This window comes from Antechinus flavipes, chromosome 3, assembly GCF_016432865.1.
Source record: "Antechinus flavipes isolate AdamAnt ecotype Samford, QLD, Australia chromosome 3, AdamAnt_v2, whole genome shotgun sequence".
Lineage (NCBI taxonomy): Eukaryota > Metazoa > Chordata > Mammalia > Dasyuromorphia > Dasyuridae > Antechinus > Antechinus flavipes.
In genome coordinates, this window is record NC_067400.1 from 542,288,133 (window position 1) to 542,309,403 (window position 21,271).

Below are 21,271 nucleotides of genomic sequence, written 5' to 3' on the forward strand. Positions count from 1 at the left end.
AATTGAAAATATTTGGTCCTATGGCATCTGCTTTCATGGAACTTAAGTGTGAAGGCCAGGTTAGCAACCAGGATGCCTTAGCAACAGCCTGAGTTAGGATAAGCAAAAGTTCTTGGTCTTTATTCTTGGTCTTTAGGGGGAGAAGTGAAGGGAATGGACGCAAACTCTCCATGACCTCCCTTCTCCTCATTCACAGCCAAAGTGACCCTGGCTTGTCTTACTCCACCCCCTAATTCCTCCTACAGTTAACTGTATACATCAAAAAAATGGAGCCAGCACAAAATAGTGGGAAGGGCCATTTTCCAAGCATATGCTAATAGAGTAATGTCCAATCGGTAATTAGCCTTAAGTGCTCCGTTGTCTGATTCCAGTGCATCAACTCAGTGTTTCGTCCTTTACACTTAAGAGTTAATGGGGAGTGGAAAAAAGGATATGATGTAAGTGTTTATTCAGTTTGGCCACTAGATGGCATTTGTGCCCTTTTCTCCAGCATGACTCACTGTTGTGTTCAGGATAGGAAATTAAAGCTAGCTAATACAATGGCTATTGTATTACATACCATAGTGAGGTTTTTGTTTTAAACCTTATTGTACAGTTGATGATGCACTTCTAGTATGTGGAATCTTGAAAAAACAAACATACATATACACTTCTCTTAAATAATTAACTTTAAAATAACTTAAGTATTTATTAATAAGCATTTATATATTATAGGCAGCAGACTTTAGTGTAACAGAGAGCTGGCTTCCAAGTCAGTAAGACTAGGTTCAAACTCCATTTCTTCTTCATGTCTCTTTGATCCTAAGCAATTCTATAAGACATAAGTTTTTTGATTTTTAGTTTTTTTTTTTTTGGTGGACTTTATTTGGGTTGGGTTTGGGGGCGGGGTTGCACTTAATAGTATTTTATTTTTTTCCAGTTACATGTAAAGATAGTTTTCAGCATTCATTTTTATATGATTTTGAGTTCCAAATTTTTCTCCTTTCTTTCCCCTCTCTAAGACAGGAAGCAATCTGGCATATAAATTATACATGTGCAGTCATGTTAAGCATTATTTTCACATGTCATGTTGTGAAAGAAGATCAGAACAAAAGGAGAAAACCACATGAAAGAATTTTTTTAAAGTGAAAATAATATACTTTGATCTGCATTTGATCCCATAGTTCTTGATATAGATAGCATTTTCCATCATGAATCTTTAGAAATTGCTTTAGATCATTGTATTGCTGAGAAGAGCTCATAGTTGATCATCTACTATACTGTTATTACTATGTATAATGTTCTCCTGGTTCTGCTCAGTTCATTCAGCATTAGTTCATGTAAGTTTTCCAGTTTTTTCTGAAGTCATCATTTCTTAGAGCACAGTAGTATTCCATTACATTCATATACCACAACTTGTTCAACCATTCCCCAATTTGTGGTCATTTCTATTTCCAATTCTTTCCCACCACAAAAAGAGCTGCTATAAATATTTTTGTACATGTGAGTCTTTTCCCTCTTTTCATGATCTCTTAGGGATAGAGACTTAGTAGTAGTATTGCTCCATCAAAGAATATGCAAGTTTTATCACCCTTTGAGTATAATTTAAAATTCTCCTCCAGAGTAGTTAGATCAGTTCACAACTCCACCAAGAATACATAAATGTTCCATTTTTTTCCAGATCTTCAGCATGTATCATTTTCTTTTTGGCAGAAGTTCTTACTGTGGTCCTCACACCTCTGGGAGTTCCTAAGATTTTTTGAAGAGATCTGAAAATGTTAAAACTATTTTCATAATATTTAACTACTAAAATACTCTTCTGTTTTCCAATTATGTATTTGTATGAGGCTTGATTTTCTTCAAATATGTCTTATCAAAACAACACTGCAACAGAAGGTATACAGAAACAGTCATGAAAATCCAGCTGTCTTCTATTAAATCAGATATTAAAAAGATAATATCAATAGATATAGCTCACAAAAACAAAAGCTCTTTGGAGTCCTCAATAATATTTAAAGTGTAAAGGAAATTCTGTGACTAAAAATTTTTAGAACTATTGAAGTTTGGAAGTTATTCAGTTACTGACCTTTTATTAGTAGGTGGGAATCTTCTTACTAGCTTTCTATATGAGTGAAATCATGGCTTCCGTCCAAAAGAAATGAAAGTTTTTATAACACAGTAACATTAAAATTTTAAACTGTCATCTGTGCCATGAAGGAACTTCATATTGATGCAAATATTTTTATTTACTGTCCTTTAGAAGTAATAATTCAGCTTATAATAATATTAAAGAATTTCAGAGTTGGAACTGATCTCAGATGTCAGATCCTTTCTTGACCAACTTCATCCAGGACTAGAATTGTTTGTTCATTGTCTTCAATCAGTTGATTGTTCTCTGTCTTTCAAGACTACTGAGAAGGTGGCTCACTACATTCTTGAACAGCTCTTAATTGCTTACATTAAATTTAAATATGCTTCTGAAATACCTATTCATTTTGCTATTTCTGCCATGTAGCACCTAACAGAACTAATTTTAATACCTCTTCCAAAAAATAGCTCTTCCAATATTTATAATTTCTACTTTCCTTCCACCCAAGATCTCTCTTTTCTAGACTGTACACTTTCAAAAAGTTCTCTAAACTGTCACTTTACTCATTCCTATCTAGTAGAAGCTGATGACAACTTTTCCACATTCTTTCTAAAATATGATGACTAGAACCAAAGGCAGTACTGCGGGTAATGTGATCTGAACACAACAATATAGTAGAGATTAACCTTTCGTTTTAGACATGATATGTGCAGCCTAGGATAACAATACCTTTCCCCCTCCCCCCTCTTTTTTTGCCCTACCATGTTGCCTTCGCTCAGTGTGTGAATTTGAACATCTTTTCCACAAGGATTATTATCTTACCATCTCTCCCATACTATATTCAGGAAATTGTTTTTATTTAATCTATGTATCATCCATGCATAACTTCTAATTTTCATTTTTTATTATATTCTGCTCAGTTTTTGCCCATTAGATTTTTTTTATATATACTGTCTCTGTGATTTAAGATATTAGTAGTTCTTTGTAAATTGTGCATCCTGTATATTTGATGGGCATACCATTTGTTTTTTGGAAACAAAGAAACAAAGAAAGAAGAGAGAGAAAGGAAAGAAAGAAACAAAAAGAAAGAAAAGAAAAGAAAGAAAATCTCAAGCAGCTAGAAAGAAATATTTCGGTGAGCCTGCAGTTCAAACACTTTTTACCTGGACATCTTTATAAAGATTTTTCACAGATTAATTACTGAGGCAAAGGTAAATTTGGGAATCCATTTCCCTGGGTAGAATTGGAATGAAATTTTATTCTTCCTTCAACTTCCTATTTCTTGAATCTTTCCATATTTATGTCTTGTCTCTATTTGTAACACCAGTGGACGATGAGTGAAAAAGAGAATCCTGTTTCTGTCAACTGATTTCTTTGGTAACATAAGCTCTTTTGAAGTCATAAATACTACATTGATCTACAAATGGCCTGTACTTGAAGGTCAGCCTGAGCATGTATGTTGGACAGTAAAGATCAGGCTTGCCTAGATTTCTGCATAGCAAACTTACCAAGAAATATGAAGGACTTCAGGGCCAAAAAGCCTGTTCTTTGAAGGGTGATGTGTGATACTATTAAATGTTGTTTTTATATTCTTGATTTAGAATGAATTCATTTATCCTTGGGAATTGAATAAATAAACATAGAGTGGACCATTTTGAACCTTGCAGATGACCATCATTCCCAGGCTAATTTTTTAAAAGATTCACTTTACACATATTTCATTACCATTGTGGGTACTCATTGGATTTATTTGAATTCTGATTGTTTACTATGAACATTAATCCTTTGAAACATGCAAATTTTTGAGAATTTGATTTGGCGGTGGTAAAAAACAAACAACTTGTGACCAGTAATAGTGTAAAGTTAAAATATCATTGCATAGTCCAAATGTACAGGCATGTCAATGAGTTGGACAAACCTTCTCTAAATGGTTAAGTCTGAATGATTTTTTCCATAATGTGTTTGCTTTAGTATTAGCTATAAATATACAGGTGGGATGTTTGATGTGTGTGGTTTTTGTTTTCATACTTGCTCTTTTTTAAATTTTGGCAGTGACTGTATATTTGGATTGCAATTATTCCAAAGGGGGTGTAGATATGCAATGGTGAATGAAGTTGGAGAAAGCATTAGTGTGTGTGTGTGTGTGTGTGTGTGTGTGTGTGTGTGTGTGTGTGTGTATGTGTTTTGAGGTCTGAAGCTTCATATTTCATGTAAGGCTCTTATAATAATTTATTGAGCACTTTTAGTAATGTCCTTTTTAAATACTAATCTGATAACTTCTGGTTATTAATGTAATATAACTTAGTTAAAGCATTAAAAAAAATTTTCTGTGGCTTTCATCTTTAATTTTTGTTGGTCAGTCTGCTCATTTAGCCATTCAGAGCAAGAGGCCCTGAATTGTGTAATAGTGAATTTAGGTCCAAATTAGAATGATGGAAGGGAATGGGAAACTACTATCATCTGAGTGCACTATTCATCATTATGGAAAGAAGACTTATGTAACTATAGACCTGTGGTGCCTTTAGAAACTGAATTTCCAAATAAATATGAACACTTGTCTTTATTTAAAAAAGAAAAGAAACAAAGACACAATTATGGTTCATATAACATCCAGCAGTTTGTATATATTTTGAAGGTTAAAGGATCACCTGTTCAGCTAAACTGAGTATAATTCTTCAGGGGGAAATGGATATGTAATGAAATAGAAGGTTTTCTAGCATTCCTGATGAAAACATCAGTACTGAATAGAAAATTTGATTCTCAAATACAAGACTCAAGAGAAGCATAATGACATTAAGAAGAAAGAGAAATCATAAGGTAATCAATAAGTTTAAACTATTGGCATTCCTATGTGGAAAGAATACTTATAACTCCTAAGAACTCTCATTGTTAGGGCAGTTAGAAAAAATATACATAGAGTAAAAGAGTGTGGTAACTATGATGAGAAGACTTCCAAAAAAATGAAATAAAAATTAAAGGTGAGAAAGGGAGGTTCGTTGGGTAAAGGGGGAGGAAAGATAGAAAAGGGTAAATTACATAAAAGAAGCACAAAAGAACTTTTACAGTGGAGGGGAATATAGGCAGGGATTGGTGGGAAAGAATCTTGCTCTCATTGGAATTGTCTCAAAGAAGAAATAAACTTTTATTTATTGTTGGGGATAGAAATCTAACTTAAAAGAAAGTAGGAGGGAAAAGAGACAAAGTGGGGGGGAACTGATAGAGGAAAGGACAGATTCGAGAAGACTGGTTAGAAAGAAGACACTTTTGAGGAGGGACAGGATTAAAGGAGAGAGAGAGAGAAGAATAAATGGGGGGAAAGTAGGATGGAGGGAAGTACACAGTAATCATAACTGAACGTAAATAGGATGAATTCACCTATAAAACTGAAGTAGATAGAGGAGATAACATGGTTTAGACATAAAGAAGGATACAATAAACAAAGTAGAGGAACATGGAATAGTTCTATCAGTCTGTGAATAAGGGAAGAATTTATTACCAAAGATGAAAGTACATAATGAGATGTAAAATTGATAAATTTGATTACATTACAACGCCTTTACACAAACAAAATACATACAGCCAAGTTTGGAAGGAAAGTGGGAAACTAGGGAAAAGATTTTACAGCAAGTTTATCTGATTAAGGTGTCATTTCTCAAATATATAAAAAACCGAGTTAAAATCATAAAAATACAAGTCATTCCTCAAAAGATATGAGCAGGAATTTTTCAAATAAAGAAATCTAATATATAGTACTATGGGAAAAATGCTCTTAATTTGCTTATAATAAAAGAAATACAAAATAAAACAACTCCTAAGGTATCTCCCCACATTTGCTAATGTGACAGATAAGGAAAATAATACATGCTAAAGGAGATATAGAAAAACAGGACACTAATACACCATGGGTTATGTTGTGAACTCATCCAGTCATGCTGGAGAGCAATTTGAAACTATGTCCAAGAGATTATAAAACTGTTCACACTCTTTGATCCAATACTACTAGGTCTGTATTATTTATACACAAATATTTATAGTACCTCTTTGTGGTGACAGAATTGGAAATTGAGGAAATATTCATTGCTAGAATGGCTGAACAAGTTGTGGAATATGAATGTAAAGGAACAATAATGTGCTATAAGAAATGATGAGTAGCCTTCGATAAAGAGAGCCTTAATTGATCAAAGAGGGACAGAAGCAGCTACACCCAGAGAAAGAACACTGGAAATGAATATAAACTGCTTGCATTTATGTTTTTCCTCCCGGGTTATTTATACCTTCTGAATCCAATTCTCCCTGTGCAACAAGAAAACTGTTTGGTTCTGCACACATATATTGTATCTAGGATATACTGCAACCCATTCAACATGTAAAGGACTCTTGCCATCTCGGGGAAGGGGTGGAGGGAGGGAGGAGTAAAATCGGAACAGAAATGAATGCAAGGGATAATGCTGTAAAATTACCCTGGCATGCATTCTATCAATAAAAAATTATTAAAAAAAAAAAAAAGAAATGATGAATAGCATGCCTTCAGAAAAATCTGGGAAGATTTTTATGTACTGACAGTAATAACAATATTGTATGATGATCAACTGCAAATGACTTGGCTATTTTTAGCAATGTAGTGATCTAAGATAGTGCTGAAAAGATCTAGGAGAAAAAATGTTATTCCCCTCTAAAGAGAGAATTAGTAGTATCTGAATGCAAATTCATACATTTTTTTCCCTTGATTTTTTTTTTTTAAGTTTGTTATCCCTTTTACAATATGGCTATTTTGGAAATAGTTTTGTATGATTGTACTTGTATAATCGATATCAAATTTCTTGTCATCTCAGGAAGAACTAAGAGAGGGAAGAGGAGAGAGAAAATTTGGGACTCAAAATAACCAAGGGAGGGAGAGAGAAAAAACTTAGGACTCAAAAAAAAAAAAACAATTTTAAGTTTTTTTTTTTTTTACATATAATTGGAAAAAAAAATTTAAATGTCAATATTTAAGTTTTATTTTATTATTATTATTATTATTATTATTATTGCTGAGGCAGTTAAGGTTAAGTGACTTGCCCAGGGTAACTCAGCTAGGAAGTGTTAAATGTCTGTGGCCAGATTAGAATTGAGGTCTTCCTGACTTCAGGGCTGGTGCTGTATCCACTAAGCTACTTAGAGGCCCCCTAAATGTCAAATTTTTAATGTTTCAACTAAATATAATTAAGTTGAAATAGAGATACAGAAATATATCTTCTAGGTATTCCAAATCAACAAGCAAAATAACATTTGTTCCCCTTGGATTGTTTACAAAGGCAGTGTTTGTTGAGCATCATTTTTAAATCTGAGTTAAACACTAAAAATCCTTTATATAGAATTAGATTTTGAATTGGTTTGGACATTTTTTACTAAGAAATTTATCAAAATTGCAAATACATTTATGTGGTATTTTTGATCTTTTCATAAGCCTTTTTTGTAAACATTTTGCATCTGATAAAAAAATCATACAATTTAACTGCAAGTTATTCAGAAGGACTGGATAAGAAACATATTTTGATATAGCAGTAATCATTTCAGTGAGGGAGAAAATAGTATAAGATACTCATTTTTTAATTTTTTGCAACTTCTTATACCAGTTGTAAAAAGTAAAATAAACTTACGTTTTTATTTTTACCAGAAATAAGTTCTTCAGTATTGGTAGTATATTAGTTTATAACTGTGCAAAGAATATTTTGGTATTAATAAATCCCAGTGAATCAGTACATAAGAATAGCTTGTATCGAAGGAAAAGTAGGGTTCTGCATTTATGGTTATTATTGTTTGAAGTAACTAACTATACTAAAAAAAAGATACTGTTTTAGTTAAACTAAGGATTTAGCTTTATGTTTGGTTTGTTGGGGGAAAATATTTTAAAAAGAAAGTGATAGGATTTCATGAAACTAGTTTTCAATTCATGAAAAGGCAAAACTTTCTTATGTGGGAATGTATATGGCACCAGTTGTTGTTTGATTTAAGTAATATTTATTTTAATTCCACTTCAAAAATCATTATTTTGGTTCAACTCAGAAAGTATTTATTAAATATATACTATGTGTTAGATAAAAGATGCAAATGAAATATAATCCTCTAACCTAAAAAGAGCTTCTCTCTGAATGGATGAGTTGGACCATCCTTGATAAGACTTTTCTGTTAGTATTTGCCTTTCCTTTTCTCATTTTCAATCTATAATTGAATATACAAATGATATGATTTAAAAGGGTCACCTGTTTAATCTTTATTATACAGAAGAATAGAGGTGAGTATATTTATAGTTATATTTCCTTTATAATTATATATACTGCAGTGGCATTTAATGATTTTGAAAGAATAAATGTTACATTAGCACAACAAATAAAAATGTGAAAATATTGATTTCTTTTAGTTAAGAGTTGTTTTTCTAATAATAGTAATGAAACCTAAACCCTTTTTCCTCTGAGAAGCTTAGTGTATTTTGAATTCATCAAGAATTCTAAAAAAAACCCACACACCACATAGTTTTTATTATTTGTTATTCCAAAGTAATGAAGTAATGAAGACTGCCTTAGTATTGTTTGGGTTGTTTCTATGGGCAAAGATAGAATGCTGTATCGCTTAAAACAATACTTCTGTAAATACAAGGAGAAAAAAAGAATAGAAGTCATTTATTCTGAAAGACTTGATTGTTGGAAACTGATTAATTTCCATTTGTGAGCTTTGGGAAAAATGCTTTTCTGCCAACTTAAGAAAGAAATTCCATTGATTACGACCATCTCCTTAATTTTTATTTTGAGACCTAGAAGGAGAAGGGAGATGTAGAAAACGTTCCTTATAAACCAAGGCTTTAAAAAAATTAGATTTATTCTCTAATATAACTTTGCCTGATCTTTTGAGAAACATAGAGTAACTGTAGTTATTTGGAGATAACCTTCAATCAGCTGCAAGGGACTAAAATAGAATCATTTCAGTTTCTAAAGAAGGGGTGGGGGGAGATAAAGTACTTTTGGCAAATAAACCTTGAGTAGCAGGGAAACAACCAAGAAGAGGAAAAGATTCAAAGATTAATTATACTTGATGTACTTACCCTCCAGAGTAAGATAAGGACATTCTGTCTGGTAACATTTCTAAGATCCAGGTAGCACATAAATGGCCAAAAATAGAGGCGTAAGAAAAGAAGCAGAGAGAGCAGAAAAATTCCAGGCAGCATGAACAGCAGAATTATAAACAACAAACTTATGAAGTAACATGAAGCCCTCTGATGAAAAAATAGAATAGATCCACTACTCCTACACTTTAGGAGATGAAATAATAATCTGTGCCTGAGTAGTAAAATCTTGGAGTCATAGGGAATCTCTTCTCTATGAAATGTGATTATGAAGACAGCCACCTGAACAACACTGGTATCTAAATGCTGTCAGTCTCACATCTTTTGTAGCTATAATTCAATTAAGAATACATTGTTTAAATACATATCTACAAATGCAAAGACAACAAAGTCTCTGCTCTCTGAAAATTTTTCTGGTGCTTCTTGAAAGGTGTTGTCCAGGCTCCTTTTTTCATAGTTTTCAATTAGTCCAATAAATCTTAGATTTGTCTCTCCTAAATATATCTCTTTTCCATGTCAGTTGTTTTTCCAATGAAGTATTTTATATTTTCTAATTTTTTTAATGTTTTTGATTCGTTTGACTGATTACTTGAAGTCTCATTGAGATATTTGTCCAATTCTAATTTTTAGTGAATTATTTTTTTCAGTTAACTTTTTTCTACCTTTTACATTTGGCCAATTGAATTGTTAAAGGAGTTGTTTTAAAAGGTCATTGGTTTTTTTTTTTCTATTTTACCAACTTTATTTTTAAAATTGTCCTCTTTTTCCATTTTACCAATTCTATTTTTCAAGGAGTTTTCTTTTTCCATTTCATCAAATCTTTTTTAAGAAGTTGCTTTCTTCAGTATATTTTTTTTCCATTTCACCAAATGTATATTTTTAAGGAGTTGTTTTCTTCAGTTAATTTCTGTGTTTCCTTTTCCAAACTCTTCCTCAAAACTCACTTTCTTTCCCCATTTTTTTTCTTAACTCATCCTTTAAGATCCTTTTTAAATTCTTCCAGAAGAGCCTTTTGATTGGAGATCAGTTCATACACCCCTTTGAGGCTTCATCTGGAGATGATTTGCCTTTAGTGTCCTCAGGGTTTGAGGTCTGTTCTTCCCTGTCTCCATAGTAACTCTCTATGATCAGAGCTCTTTTTGCTTTGTTCCTCTTTTTTAAAGGATGAGGTCGGCTTCTAGGGCACAGGGAGTTTCCTCTATAGCTGACAAGGTTTTGATTTGCTGGAGCCAGTGCTGCTGCTTCCTCCCTGGGCTTCCTCCGTGGCCAAATCCTGTTTGTTATACTGGCGTACAGGGACTCATGATTTGCTTCTGCAGTTGTATTGTAGGCCTCGGAGCTAGTTTGTTGATGTACTGAACCAGGACAGAGTAGCTAATGCTGCTGTATTTTGGTGAAAAGCCTCCATCCCCTTGTGGGGCCTCCCTGAGCTGGGCCAGGTCCCTTCCTTTTCTCTCCTCTCCTCCCTGCTCCCCCCTCCTCCCGCCCACTTGAGAGAGACCTTCTAAGACAGGGGTCCTCAAATTACAGCCCGGCCAGATGCAGCAGCTGAAGATGATTATCCCCCTCACCCAGGGCTATGGAGTTTTTTTATTTAAAGGTCCACAAAATAAAGTTTTTGTTTTTTCTATAGTCCAGCCTTCCAACAGTCTGAGGGAAGTGAACTGGCCCCCTATTTTAAAAGTTTGAGGACCCTGTTCTAAGATATCTTCTGCTGGAAATTTGTTGCTCTCCAAATATTAATGGGTTCTGTTACTCCAATATCTGTTCAGAAGCTTGATCTGGTGTTGATCAGAGGAAAGCTGGGGGGAGTGGCTACTCTCCACCATTTTGGCTGAGTCTCCCTCCCTCCCTCCCCCCTTGTAATTTTTTAAGGAATGGTTTTCTTTAATCAATTTTTATCCTTCTTTTTCTAATCTGTTGATTCTTTTCTTGTTTCTTTCCCCAATTTTTCTTCTACCTCCTAATTGATTTTTTAAAATCCTTTTCATATTCTTCCAAGAAGGCTTTTTGGGCATGAGATCAATTCATATTCCCCTTTGAGGATTTTCATGTAAGCATTTTGATGTGATTGTTTTATGAATTGTGTTTTGTTCTTCCCTGGTGTCATAATAGCTTTCTATGTCTCTTTTCTGTTTTTTTTTTCCCATTGTTTTTAGCCTATTTTGTGACTTCAAATTGAGCTCTACTCCTGGAGTACAGCAGGTACTCTCCCAAACTTCTTGTGCTGGAGAATAAGGATCTGGTCACTGGTTTTCTGTTCCAGGGCCTTAGGGGCTAGCAGCTTGCCTAGTGTGCTGGGGTAGTCCAACTTAGTAATGCTGGTTGTGCTGGGGGTTTAGAAGCCGGCAATTTGCCTTTTGCGCTGACATTGGAGGCCTCACAGATGGCATGCTATGCCGATGGCCTGCTTAGCCAGAACTAGGGGATCTTGGTTGCTGATATGATCTGTGCTGTAGCTAAGGGATTCCTGCTGACTTGCCCAAATACCTGCAGTAATCTGCACTCCTGTTTCCCCAAGTGAGATAGACCTTTTCTGAAGTCTTCCTAAATTATCTTATGCTGAAAACGTGTTTCACTCCAACTTTTTTCAAGTTCTTTCACTCCAGAATCCATTTAGAGACTTGATTTAACATTGTTTCCAAGGGAAACTAGGAAGAGTTTGGGCAATTTCATGGCTTTTCTCTGCCATGAATTTTTGTTTTTAACAAATTGATTGAAAACTCACTGAAATTCTTTGCTTGGAAGATATCAGTAGGAAATTCAATTTAAGAACATTGATGAGATTTTGGTTTTAAACAGTGATACTTGATGTTGGAAATAAAAAGATAGTTTTTAAATATCCTGCTAATTATCATAGCATAATACTATCATGATAGAGAATCTTGAGACATTATAATGTGGTAAGATTCATCATTAGTGATCGTGCATATAATTACATATTTTAGATACAATTTTATGTCTTAGAGTGATGCTGATGAAAAGTTTCTACTAAGTGTCTTGTTTGCTTATGCTTAGATTATTAATATGATCTGTAGTACATGATATTTTTTAGGAATCTTTTTAAGCCTCTTTTGTGAGGATTGTTTTGAGTAAAACTAGATAATATCTTAACTATTACACACACATAAGCTACAATATATCACAGTTAGCACATTTACTATGAGCAAAATTTTAATTTCTTTACTTTTAAAGTAAGTATAAAAAGAAATCATTCACATCTCCCCCTACACACATAATCACTTGATCATCTTGCATACCTTTTGTAGGTTAGTTGTTGTCCTTCGTTCTCAGAGAGGACCAAAATGATCATTCAGGTAGAATCAGTTTACTGTTTCTGACTATGTCTAATTAGACCAGTAAGAGTTCAGAATGTTCTGTCTCACTTCAGACACAAATAGTCTATGAACATTTGGGGTGGATTCTCTAACTTTACACATTTCTTCTGAGCAAATTAAAATCTGTTTTGCTCATAGATCACAGCACCTTCTCTGATGTGGGCATGTGGTGCTGGGTGGTCCTGTGCCAGGATCTCATGGAATGCAGGCAATTCTAAAATTCTTAAGAGAGACCAGGAAAGTCCTTGTATTGATTTTCCTGACCATTTTGTGAGCACTTGTCCTTTGTGAGTTTTCCATAAAATAGTCTTCTTTTTGGCAAGCATACATTTAGCATTTGAAGTGTGGCCAGCCCAATGGAATTGTCCTCTTTGTAGTAAAATTTGAATGCTTTGATCATTATTTTGCAAACTATTTGGTTTAGAATACTACTTGTAAAGCTTGACATAAGAGGATGGTAGATGATTACAAGCAACCTAACATCATAAATGATGAAAAGTTAGAGAAGCAAAAACAATCTACAGAAAGCTTGAGAAACAATTGGGATCATTCTAGGAGCATTTATAAATTGTAGACAGTTTATAAACTGAAAATGACAAATTGGCATAAAATGAAATAATTGTTAGCATTCTACATTGATCTGTTTTCATTGTCAATGACAATGGAGCCATATATTTGTACTAATACTTTCCTCTATGTGTTACATGAATAAGGTGGGAAACAATTAAGAAGATGAAATTGGAAAGATTTATTTTTAACAAAATATTTCCAGAGAGATCCATTTTGAAGGCACTGAGGAATCAGTTTTAAAGAATGAAAAAAATCAAGAGCTATATCATTATTTATTTAAAAAGACACTAACCAGTTCATCTAATTTCTCATCCCCAAATTTTTTTAATGAATGGATCTACAAATATGTCAAGAACATACTTAATGGTAACATGTAAAGGAAGCAGACAGAGTTTTGTGGAGAAGTGACTGAAAGGTGTTAAGAAGAGAGGTTCTTGATGTTTAGTGATTGATTACCATAAAAAGCATTTTGCATGTTAGACTAAAATTAGCATTAAAGAATTTCTAAAAAGTGTTCTCTCCATCTCCCTGAGAATATGTATGTACCCATATACCTGTGCATAAATTTACACATGAATTTTCTCTAATTTTTTTTCTATAACAAAAGAGGTGATTTTACTAGAAAGCCTTCTGATTATTAATAATCATGCAAGGCATTAACTAGGGAAAAGTCCTTACATCAAGATATTAATTGCTGTCATGAAAGATGTCTTAGGTAGAATCCAAATGGAAAAAATTTCACCATAGACAGAAATAAATATTTAAGTCTTTTTGAAAAACAGTAGAATGAAAAACTTAGAATTGGAAGAGCTTAGAATTGAAAGAGTCCTTAACATTCTGCACATCATACTTTTTCAATGAGCTCCAAACCACAGACATTTAGAAGAGTTAAGTTGTCAATCAACATAGCAAAAACCAAATAGATAAAATGTTTAAATTGACCTTATTTAGAACATGTAGCTTGATAGTTACTATATTGAATTAGTTCATACTTTTCTTGTATAGATATTGCAGAGGACAATGACCCTTTTACAAATGAATTAGGGAGAAAATAGTGGGCTGTATTAAAATTGACTGAATTAATATTTTCTGATTCTTAAAAATTCTGATATTCTGATATGATGGCTTTATGTCCTTGGACAAGTCATTTAACTCAATGAGTTAACTCTCCAACGCTTTAAACAACTCTCTTAAGTTTGTAAGTGGAAGTGAAGGTGTGAGCACACAGTGTTCCTTATCAAGGGCTCCCTAAGGTCACAGTTTTGGTGCCTTTCTTGGTGGTGCAATATGACCGTCTATTATAAAAAATCCTCATTTCTGAAAAACTCAGATTGGGATTGATTCAAAGGCTCAGGTAAAGATACATGATAGTTGAAAAAAATAAGTGATGTAGATAATATCAAAGAAATGTATGATCAGAAAATGATATTAACTGGATATGTAATAATAACGGCTGATAATAACAACTGAATAATAACAGGTGTTTTGTTTTTAATTTGTAAAAGTGTCATATTACTCTCATTTGATTTTGATAATAATCTTTGAAATAAGTACAGTGATTTGACATTTCAGAAGAAAAAAGAGAAGCAGAGGGTTAAGTGGCTTGCGAAGGTTACACAGGTTAATTAAGATTTGAAGCTGAATTTGAACTTAAGTCTTCATCACTCTATATACCTGTAATACAGATACTAGAAGGACCATCAAATTTCTGTACACACTCATGAAATGAAAAGATCTAAAGGAAAGCTTCTAGTGGGATATAAGACATGCCCAAGAATTGCATGCTATGAGTTGTATGTTGATTGTAGTGTGTATTGTTAGCAGGAGTTAGTAAGAGTATTTACATTGAAGGATTTATAAAAACATTGGATTAAGCACATTCCATAATAAATAGTATTTATATGACAACACAAGAAAAAGTACAAATAGGAATGGATGTTAATATGTTTTCTTTTATCTAGTATAGAGAAATAAATGCTGGAATAGTGGGACTCTAGGCTAGCTAGTATAGGACCAAAATATAGAGTAATTTGAACTGAAGTGTATAGTGCTTTTTCTTAACATTCTAAGAAAAGGAAAGAACTGAAATTCTTAGCTAAAATCACATGTTAACAGCTGTAATTTAGTCATTCAGCAACTCTATTAAAGACCTATTATTTGCAAAGCCACAATATTTGGTACTAGGGTAGAGATAGCATACATAAAACAGTTTCTGCCTTCAAAGTCCACTACTATATAGGGCTAATATTAAACTGAAACTAAAAGAATCCTAGGATTTAAAATTAGAACTGTTGGATAAGAAAAAACTAATAATCTGTGCCTGTAGAGTGATTACACATTTATAAAGTTTGTCTCTCTTTCAGTATAAGAGGCAACTAGATGACTTAGTAGTTAAGAGCTAAGCCAGGAAGATCTGAGTCCAAATACAATCATAGATGCTTATGAGCCTTGTGAATCTGTTTTAATCCACTGGAGAGGGAAATGACAAACTACTCTAGTACTTTTGCCTCATGGTCAGTGTTGTCCATGGAAACATGAAGAGTCAGATATGATTGATTGGACAACTAAACAATAACAACTTTTATTAACTCATTTCAGTCAGTAATACCACAAGGGTATGCGAAATACTGTACTGGTACTGGGGATAACAGCACAATAAATGAAAGCAATCTGTGCTCATAATAGCTTGTGTTCTAGCTAAACTGGACTGGTTGTTCCCTGACCCAACCTACCTTTGTGCTTTCACATAAGTCTGACTCCAAAGCTGAATTTCACTCCTTCTTCATTTATGATATCTCTTTAAATTCTTTTTCCCTCAAGTGTCACCTTTAATGGCACTTTCTCCATGTTTTCCCTAATTCCCTTTTAGCTCAAAGTGCTTTCTCTCTCCTCATTTACTTCGACTATACACTTCTTTGCACTATCATACCTGCTTCAATTATATTTCTCTGCATATTATAGTAGAGAACAAATGCTTAAAAGATGTTAATGGAATGAAATATACAATAATGCATGTATGTATTAAACATGAATTATCAATTGTTGTAGTGTTTTCTTTGTTATGCAATTAAAATATGTATATTTGTTTATCAGTATACTAAATAGCCCCCAATTGCTTTTTTTGTCTCTTCCTTTTGCTGTCAGCTGTCCCTTTTCACAAATGTAAGTATAATGCTTCTTTCTCTTAATCCTTTTCTGTATATTATAATAGTTGTCTTAGTGAGGTCTTGCTGTAAAGAACATAAGTTTTGTCATTACTGTTTATTATTTAGCTTTCTTTTTTATTTACTTCTGCATTCTTGGCTATGTCTAGAGTAGTTAAGGTTGCTGAAAGATTATTTTTTTTTTAAAGTATGTACTTTTAACAAATTTGGATTACCAATATATATGTTCCTCTTGTCACCCATGTTAGAATATTTCATAGGAAGAAATGCATCTTCTGATAGCTAGAAAACAGCACATTTTGAAACGCCTTTTTTCTGTCATTGTTTTAGTTAATACTTTACCTCCTTCCCCTACTTATTTTAAGGTTATTCTGGTGCAAGTTAACCCAGGGGAAGCTTTTACGATAAGAAGAGAAGATGGACACATTCAGTGCATTACAGGTAAGATCAGTAATTCTGAGACTAAAGAATCATTTAATCCAAATATAACTTAAAATTGAGTGCTTCAAAAACTGGTGGGAAGGTGTGATGGGGAGAGGAGAAGAAAGAACAGAAGAAAAAAGACTCTGTGTGTGTGGGGGGGTGTGTGTGTGTGCATCTCAAGTAATGTAGGTATATACTAGTGAAAAAAATCATATAAAATTACTAATTTGAATTCCTTAACTGAGAGTTTAATGGATCTTTCGATTGAAATAAAGCCATGATTCATTTTTTTTGTCACTGTTACCTGTATCACTTTTTGTATTACTTTTGTTTCACTTGATCATCCTATATCATTTTCATTATCATTGATTACATTTAAATAACAGTTTAGCTCCAAAATATATAGAGAACTGACTCAAATCTATAAGAAATCAAGCCATTCTCCAATTGATAAATGGTCAAAGGATATGAACAGACAATTTTCAGAGGATGAAATTGAAACTATTACCACTCATATGAAAGAGTGTTCCAAATCATTATTGATCAGAGAAATGCAAATTAAGACAACTCTGAGATACCACTACACACCTGTCAGATTGGCTAAGATGACAGGAAAAAATAATGATGAATGTTGGAGGGGATGCGGGAAAACTGGGACACTATTGCATTGTTGGTGGAGTTGTAAACGAATCCAACCATTCTGGAGAGCAATCTGGAATTATGCCCAAAAAATTATCAAATTGTGCATACCCTTTGATCCAGCAGTGTTTCTATTGGGCTTATATCCCAAAGAAATACTAAAGAAGGGAAAGGGACCTGTATGTGCCAAAATGTTTGTAGCAGCCCTGTTTGTAGTGGCTAGAAACTGGAAAATGAATGGATGCCCATCAATTGGAGAATGGCTGGGTAAATTATGGTATATGAATGTTATGGAATATTATTGTTCTGTAAGAAATGACCAGCAGGATGAATACAGAGAGGACTGGCGAGACTTACATGAACTGATGCTAAGTGAAATGAGCAGAACCAGGAGATCATTATACACTTCGACAACGATATTGTATGAGGACATATTTTGATGGAAGGGGATTTCTTTGACAAAGAGATCTGAGTTTCAATTGATAAATGACGGACAAAAGCAGCTACACCCAAAGAAAGAACACTGGGAAACGAATGTGAACTATCTGCATTTTTGTTTTTCTTCCCGGGTTATTTATACCTTCTGAATCCAATTCTCCCTATGCAACAAGAGAACTGTTCGGTTCTGCAAACATATATTGTATCTAGGATATACTGCAACATATCCAACATATAAAGGACTGCTTGCCATCTAGGGGAGGGGGTGGAGGGAGGGAGGGAAAAAAAATTGGAACAGAAACGAGGGTCAATATAAAGTAATTATTAAATAAAAATTAAAAAAATAAAATAAAATAAATAAATAACAGTTTAGCTTTGGATAATAGATTCATTCAGGGCCTGTTCTTTCCTGTTTTCTGATTCCAAGACCACTGTGCCACCTAGCTGCCCTAGTTAGCCTACAATAAGAGAAAGAGTATATAAAATGTAATCTTAGAGGGGAAGGCATTAAAAATCCTGATTGGGAGTGGGAGACCTCCTGCTGAAGGCAAAGTTGATTATTGAAGGAAGTTAGGAGAGCTAAGAGGCAGATGAGGAAGAGAAAGACTCTCCAGGCATGGGGGCCAGAGCTCTTATTGAAGATTAATCTTGAAGATTATCTTCCGAGCACTTTCAATATCTTGTATGAACCTAGTTATTTATATATTATCTCTCTCACTAGATTTAAAATTCCTTTAAAACAGGGTCTATTTTTAATGAAACAGTATCTTGAACTGTTGTTCAATGGGCCAGAGAAACACTGGTGAAAAGCAATAGCCAGTTACAGTAGACCTACTTAACCTATAGGATTCAAGGAAGAAAAGTGGGGAGCTAGGAAATAGTATCAAACAAAGAAGTTTTCCTAGAGTTTATGCTAGCTGGAGGATCTAACCCTATAAACTCTTTACTCTCGAGTTCAGTTTCCATCTCTAATCTCTCTTCAATTTTTTCTCTTGATGTGCAAACTCTTGACACTATTTTCCAAATAATGTGCTAAACAGTAGAAATACATGTACAGAACTGGGACAATTCTTGCTTTCAAAGAACTAAAGAAATGTGCATTCCCAATGTCTTATAATTTAGGGAAAGGTAGTGAAATTCTGGATAAAGATGGGTTTTCAAAGATTTGTTCTTGGTGGAATACTGAGAACATTTCCCCATAGAAAAATGATTAATATAGTTTGATTAGATTCTTATATATTATTAGTATGTTATGTAATGGGTTAAACATCCTTTTATGGGCTGAATTAAAAAACTTCAAATATGTTTTATGTCATGAACTCCATTGGCAATCTGATGAAGCTTATGGATATCTTCTAAGAATAACATTTTTAAATGCACAAAATAAAATATATAGGATTACAAAGAAAAGTAATGATATTGAAATAGTGTCTGGAGTCAGAAATACTATAAACACATATGATTTACTGTTACATTAAATAACTATAGCACTTTCCAAGTGATGGCTCTAAACACTATTTTGAGATTTCTTTAATAACTGTAAGGGTGATAGAAAATGTAATTTCTTCTAGTAGTATTTGTAGGTCCTGCTAATATGGGTGATTTGTTGCCTTCATCTATAATTGAAGAAAAGGCTAAATTGCAGCAAATTAGATGTGTAATTTTTTCCTCTTTCAACTTGAAGGACATCCTGAAACCCATCCACAGATGTTAGACTAAGAATTTCTGCTCTCAATAATATTACTGAATAGTATATTCTAAACACAGGTCTCACTTTTTTTCCCCAACTCGGATTCACATAATGCTTAAATGAAAATTTTAAATTATGCTCTTAGTATTCCAAAAGCTTTTGACAGAAAGTCTTGCTGCCTTAATGGGAAACTGGAATGGTTTGTCATTTCCCTCCCCAGCTCATTTTACAAATGAGGAAACTAAGGCAAATAAGATTAAGTGATTTGCCCACACAACTATAAGTATCTGAGATTGAATTATGTTTTATTTAACTTGATGATAATATATTTTACACATTAGAGGAAGGACATATATCTCCTAAAATGTCCATAATTAATGCACTAAATTAAAGAAGGTTGTTGAGTTTGCCATTATAGTTAGTTTTTTGGAGGGAAAAGGGGCTAAATAAACAAGTCATTCAGGTCTCTGATATAGGAAGAAGAAATTTTAAAATAACTGCTTTAAAATAAACATTTTAAATTAATAGCTTTCATTTGAACTATTATTAGAAATATCAAAATTGTGAGAAATCTTTAAGAAACTTATAGTGAAGAATAATAGTATAATTTTTATAAAAATTTCAAAAATGTGTTGAAATACATGACCACTGACTCAGGTCCCTTACTGCTTTAGATAATTTATTCTATCCTATAATCATCCTACCGTACATTAAATGAAGTTGACCTATTTCAAATCAAAATCATTTTTTAAAAATTTAATTTAATAACTATAGTGTACTACAGAGTTAGGTATTAGAATTGAGAGGTTGGTATAAAATATGATAAAGTAAAAGCATAGACCAAGTTTGTTCTTGATCTGAATTCTTTCCTGAAAGATAACTTTTTAAAACACTATCAGGCAATTACTTAATCAGATTTAAAGCTAGAGATCATAAATTTGAGCAAGTAGTAGAATAAGAGATATAAAAACCTAACTAAATGGTAAATTGAGAAGAGCCAATATCCAATAATTTTATAAACTCTTTTCTTATTCTAGAGCTGAGTCTCTGCTTTAAAAGTTTTATTTATTTCTGCTTCACATATGAATCTTAAGCTCTAGCTAACTTACTGTATCTTTAACATATTCTTGCATTTCCCCCATTTTGCTATTAACTTAGGTATAGCATTGGTCCTTGTGCTCTGTTGTATATCTAAATTCTACTTTTAAGAAACAGTTTATATTTCAACTCTTTCCTTGACCATCAGAAAGTGATCTCTGTCTTCTCAAGTTCTGTGTAAATGGTTATAAGCTGTACAGTAAATAGACTTATGAAACTTATGAAACTATAATTTTAGCAAAGTAGATATTTCTAATGGCTCAGGTCAAACTTCTATTCGTCATTCTTTGGGCCTGTTGGCTATGTTCTCTTTTAAATCTTACTCTGGGATTCTACTCACTGTAGTAGGGGCATTGCTCCAGATATTTTCACATTACATGAAATACCATAGAAAGCTGTATTTTTAAAGTCGGGTTTATATAATTGTGTTTATGCTTTCTTATTGTGATGTGAAGTGCCCTGATAGCATATAAGAGATGTGCTGTGAGAATTATTATAGTCTTTTTTGATTGGCCCCAACAAAGTGATGTGCATGTAATAGATATCCAAATAGATGTTTTTTAAAACAAAGTATTAATTATATGCTGTTTTCATAGAAATCATTTACGTGTTAAAGACTGTACTATTAAACTTGATTTTTTTTTTAGGGAGAAGTCACCTAACCACTCAGCCTCAATTTCCTTTTCTGTAAAATGGGGATAACTTGTGAAGATATTCTTTAAATCTTTTGCAAACTTTAAAGTA

General features: G+C 33.1%; 1 protein-coding gene across 4 annotated transcripts in view; it reads left to right on the plus strand.

The window, feature by feature from the left end:
• FNDC3A (fibronectin type III domain containing 3A) overlaps positions 1 to 21,271 on the plus strand; it is a 189,947-nt gene that overhangs the window by 61,969 nt on the left and 106,707 nt on the right. For 2 of the 4 annotated variants that reach the window (XM_051987347.1, XM_051987346.1), the window contains exons 3-4: positions 16,220 to 16,237; positions 16,605 to 16,680. The exons of 1 other annotated variant lie outside the window; for it this stretch is intronic. In XM_051987347.1, coding sequence (XP_051843307.1) covers positions 16,220 to 16,237; positions 16,605 to 16,680 — 94 coding nt within the window. The remainder of the gene's footprint in view (positions 1 to 16,219; positions 16,238 to 16,604; positions 16,681 to 21,271) is intronic. One more of the 4 variants, XM_051987348.1, reaches the window with a different exon arrangement.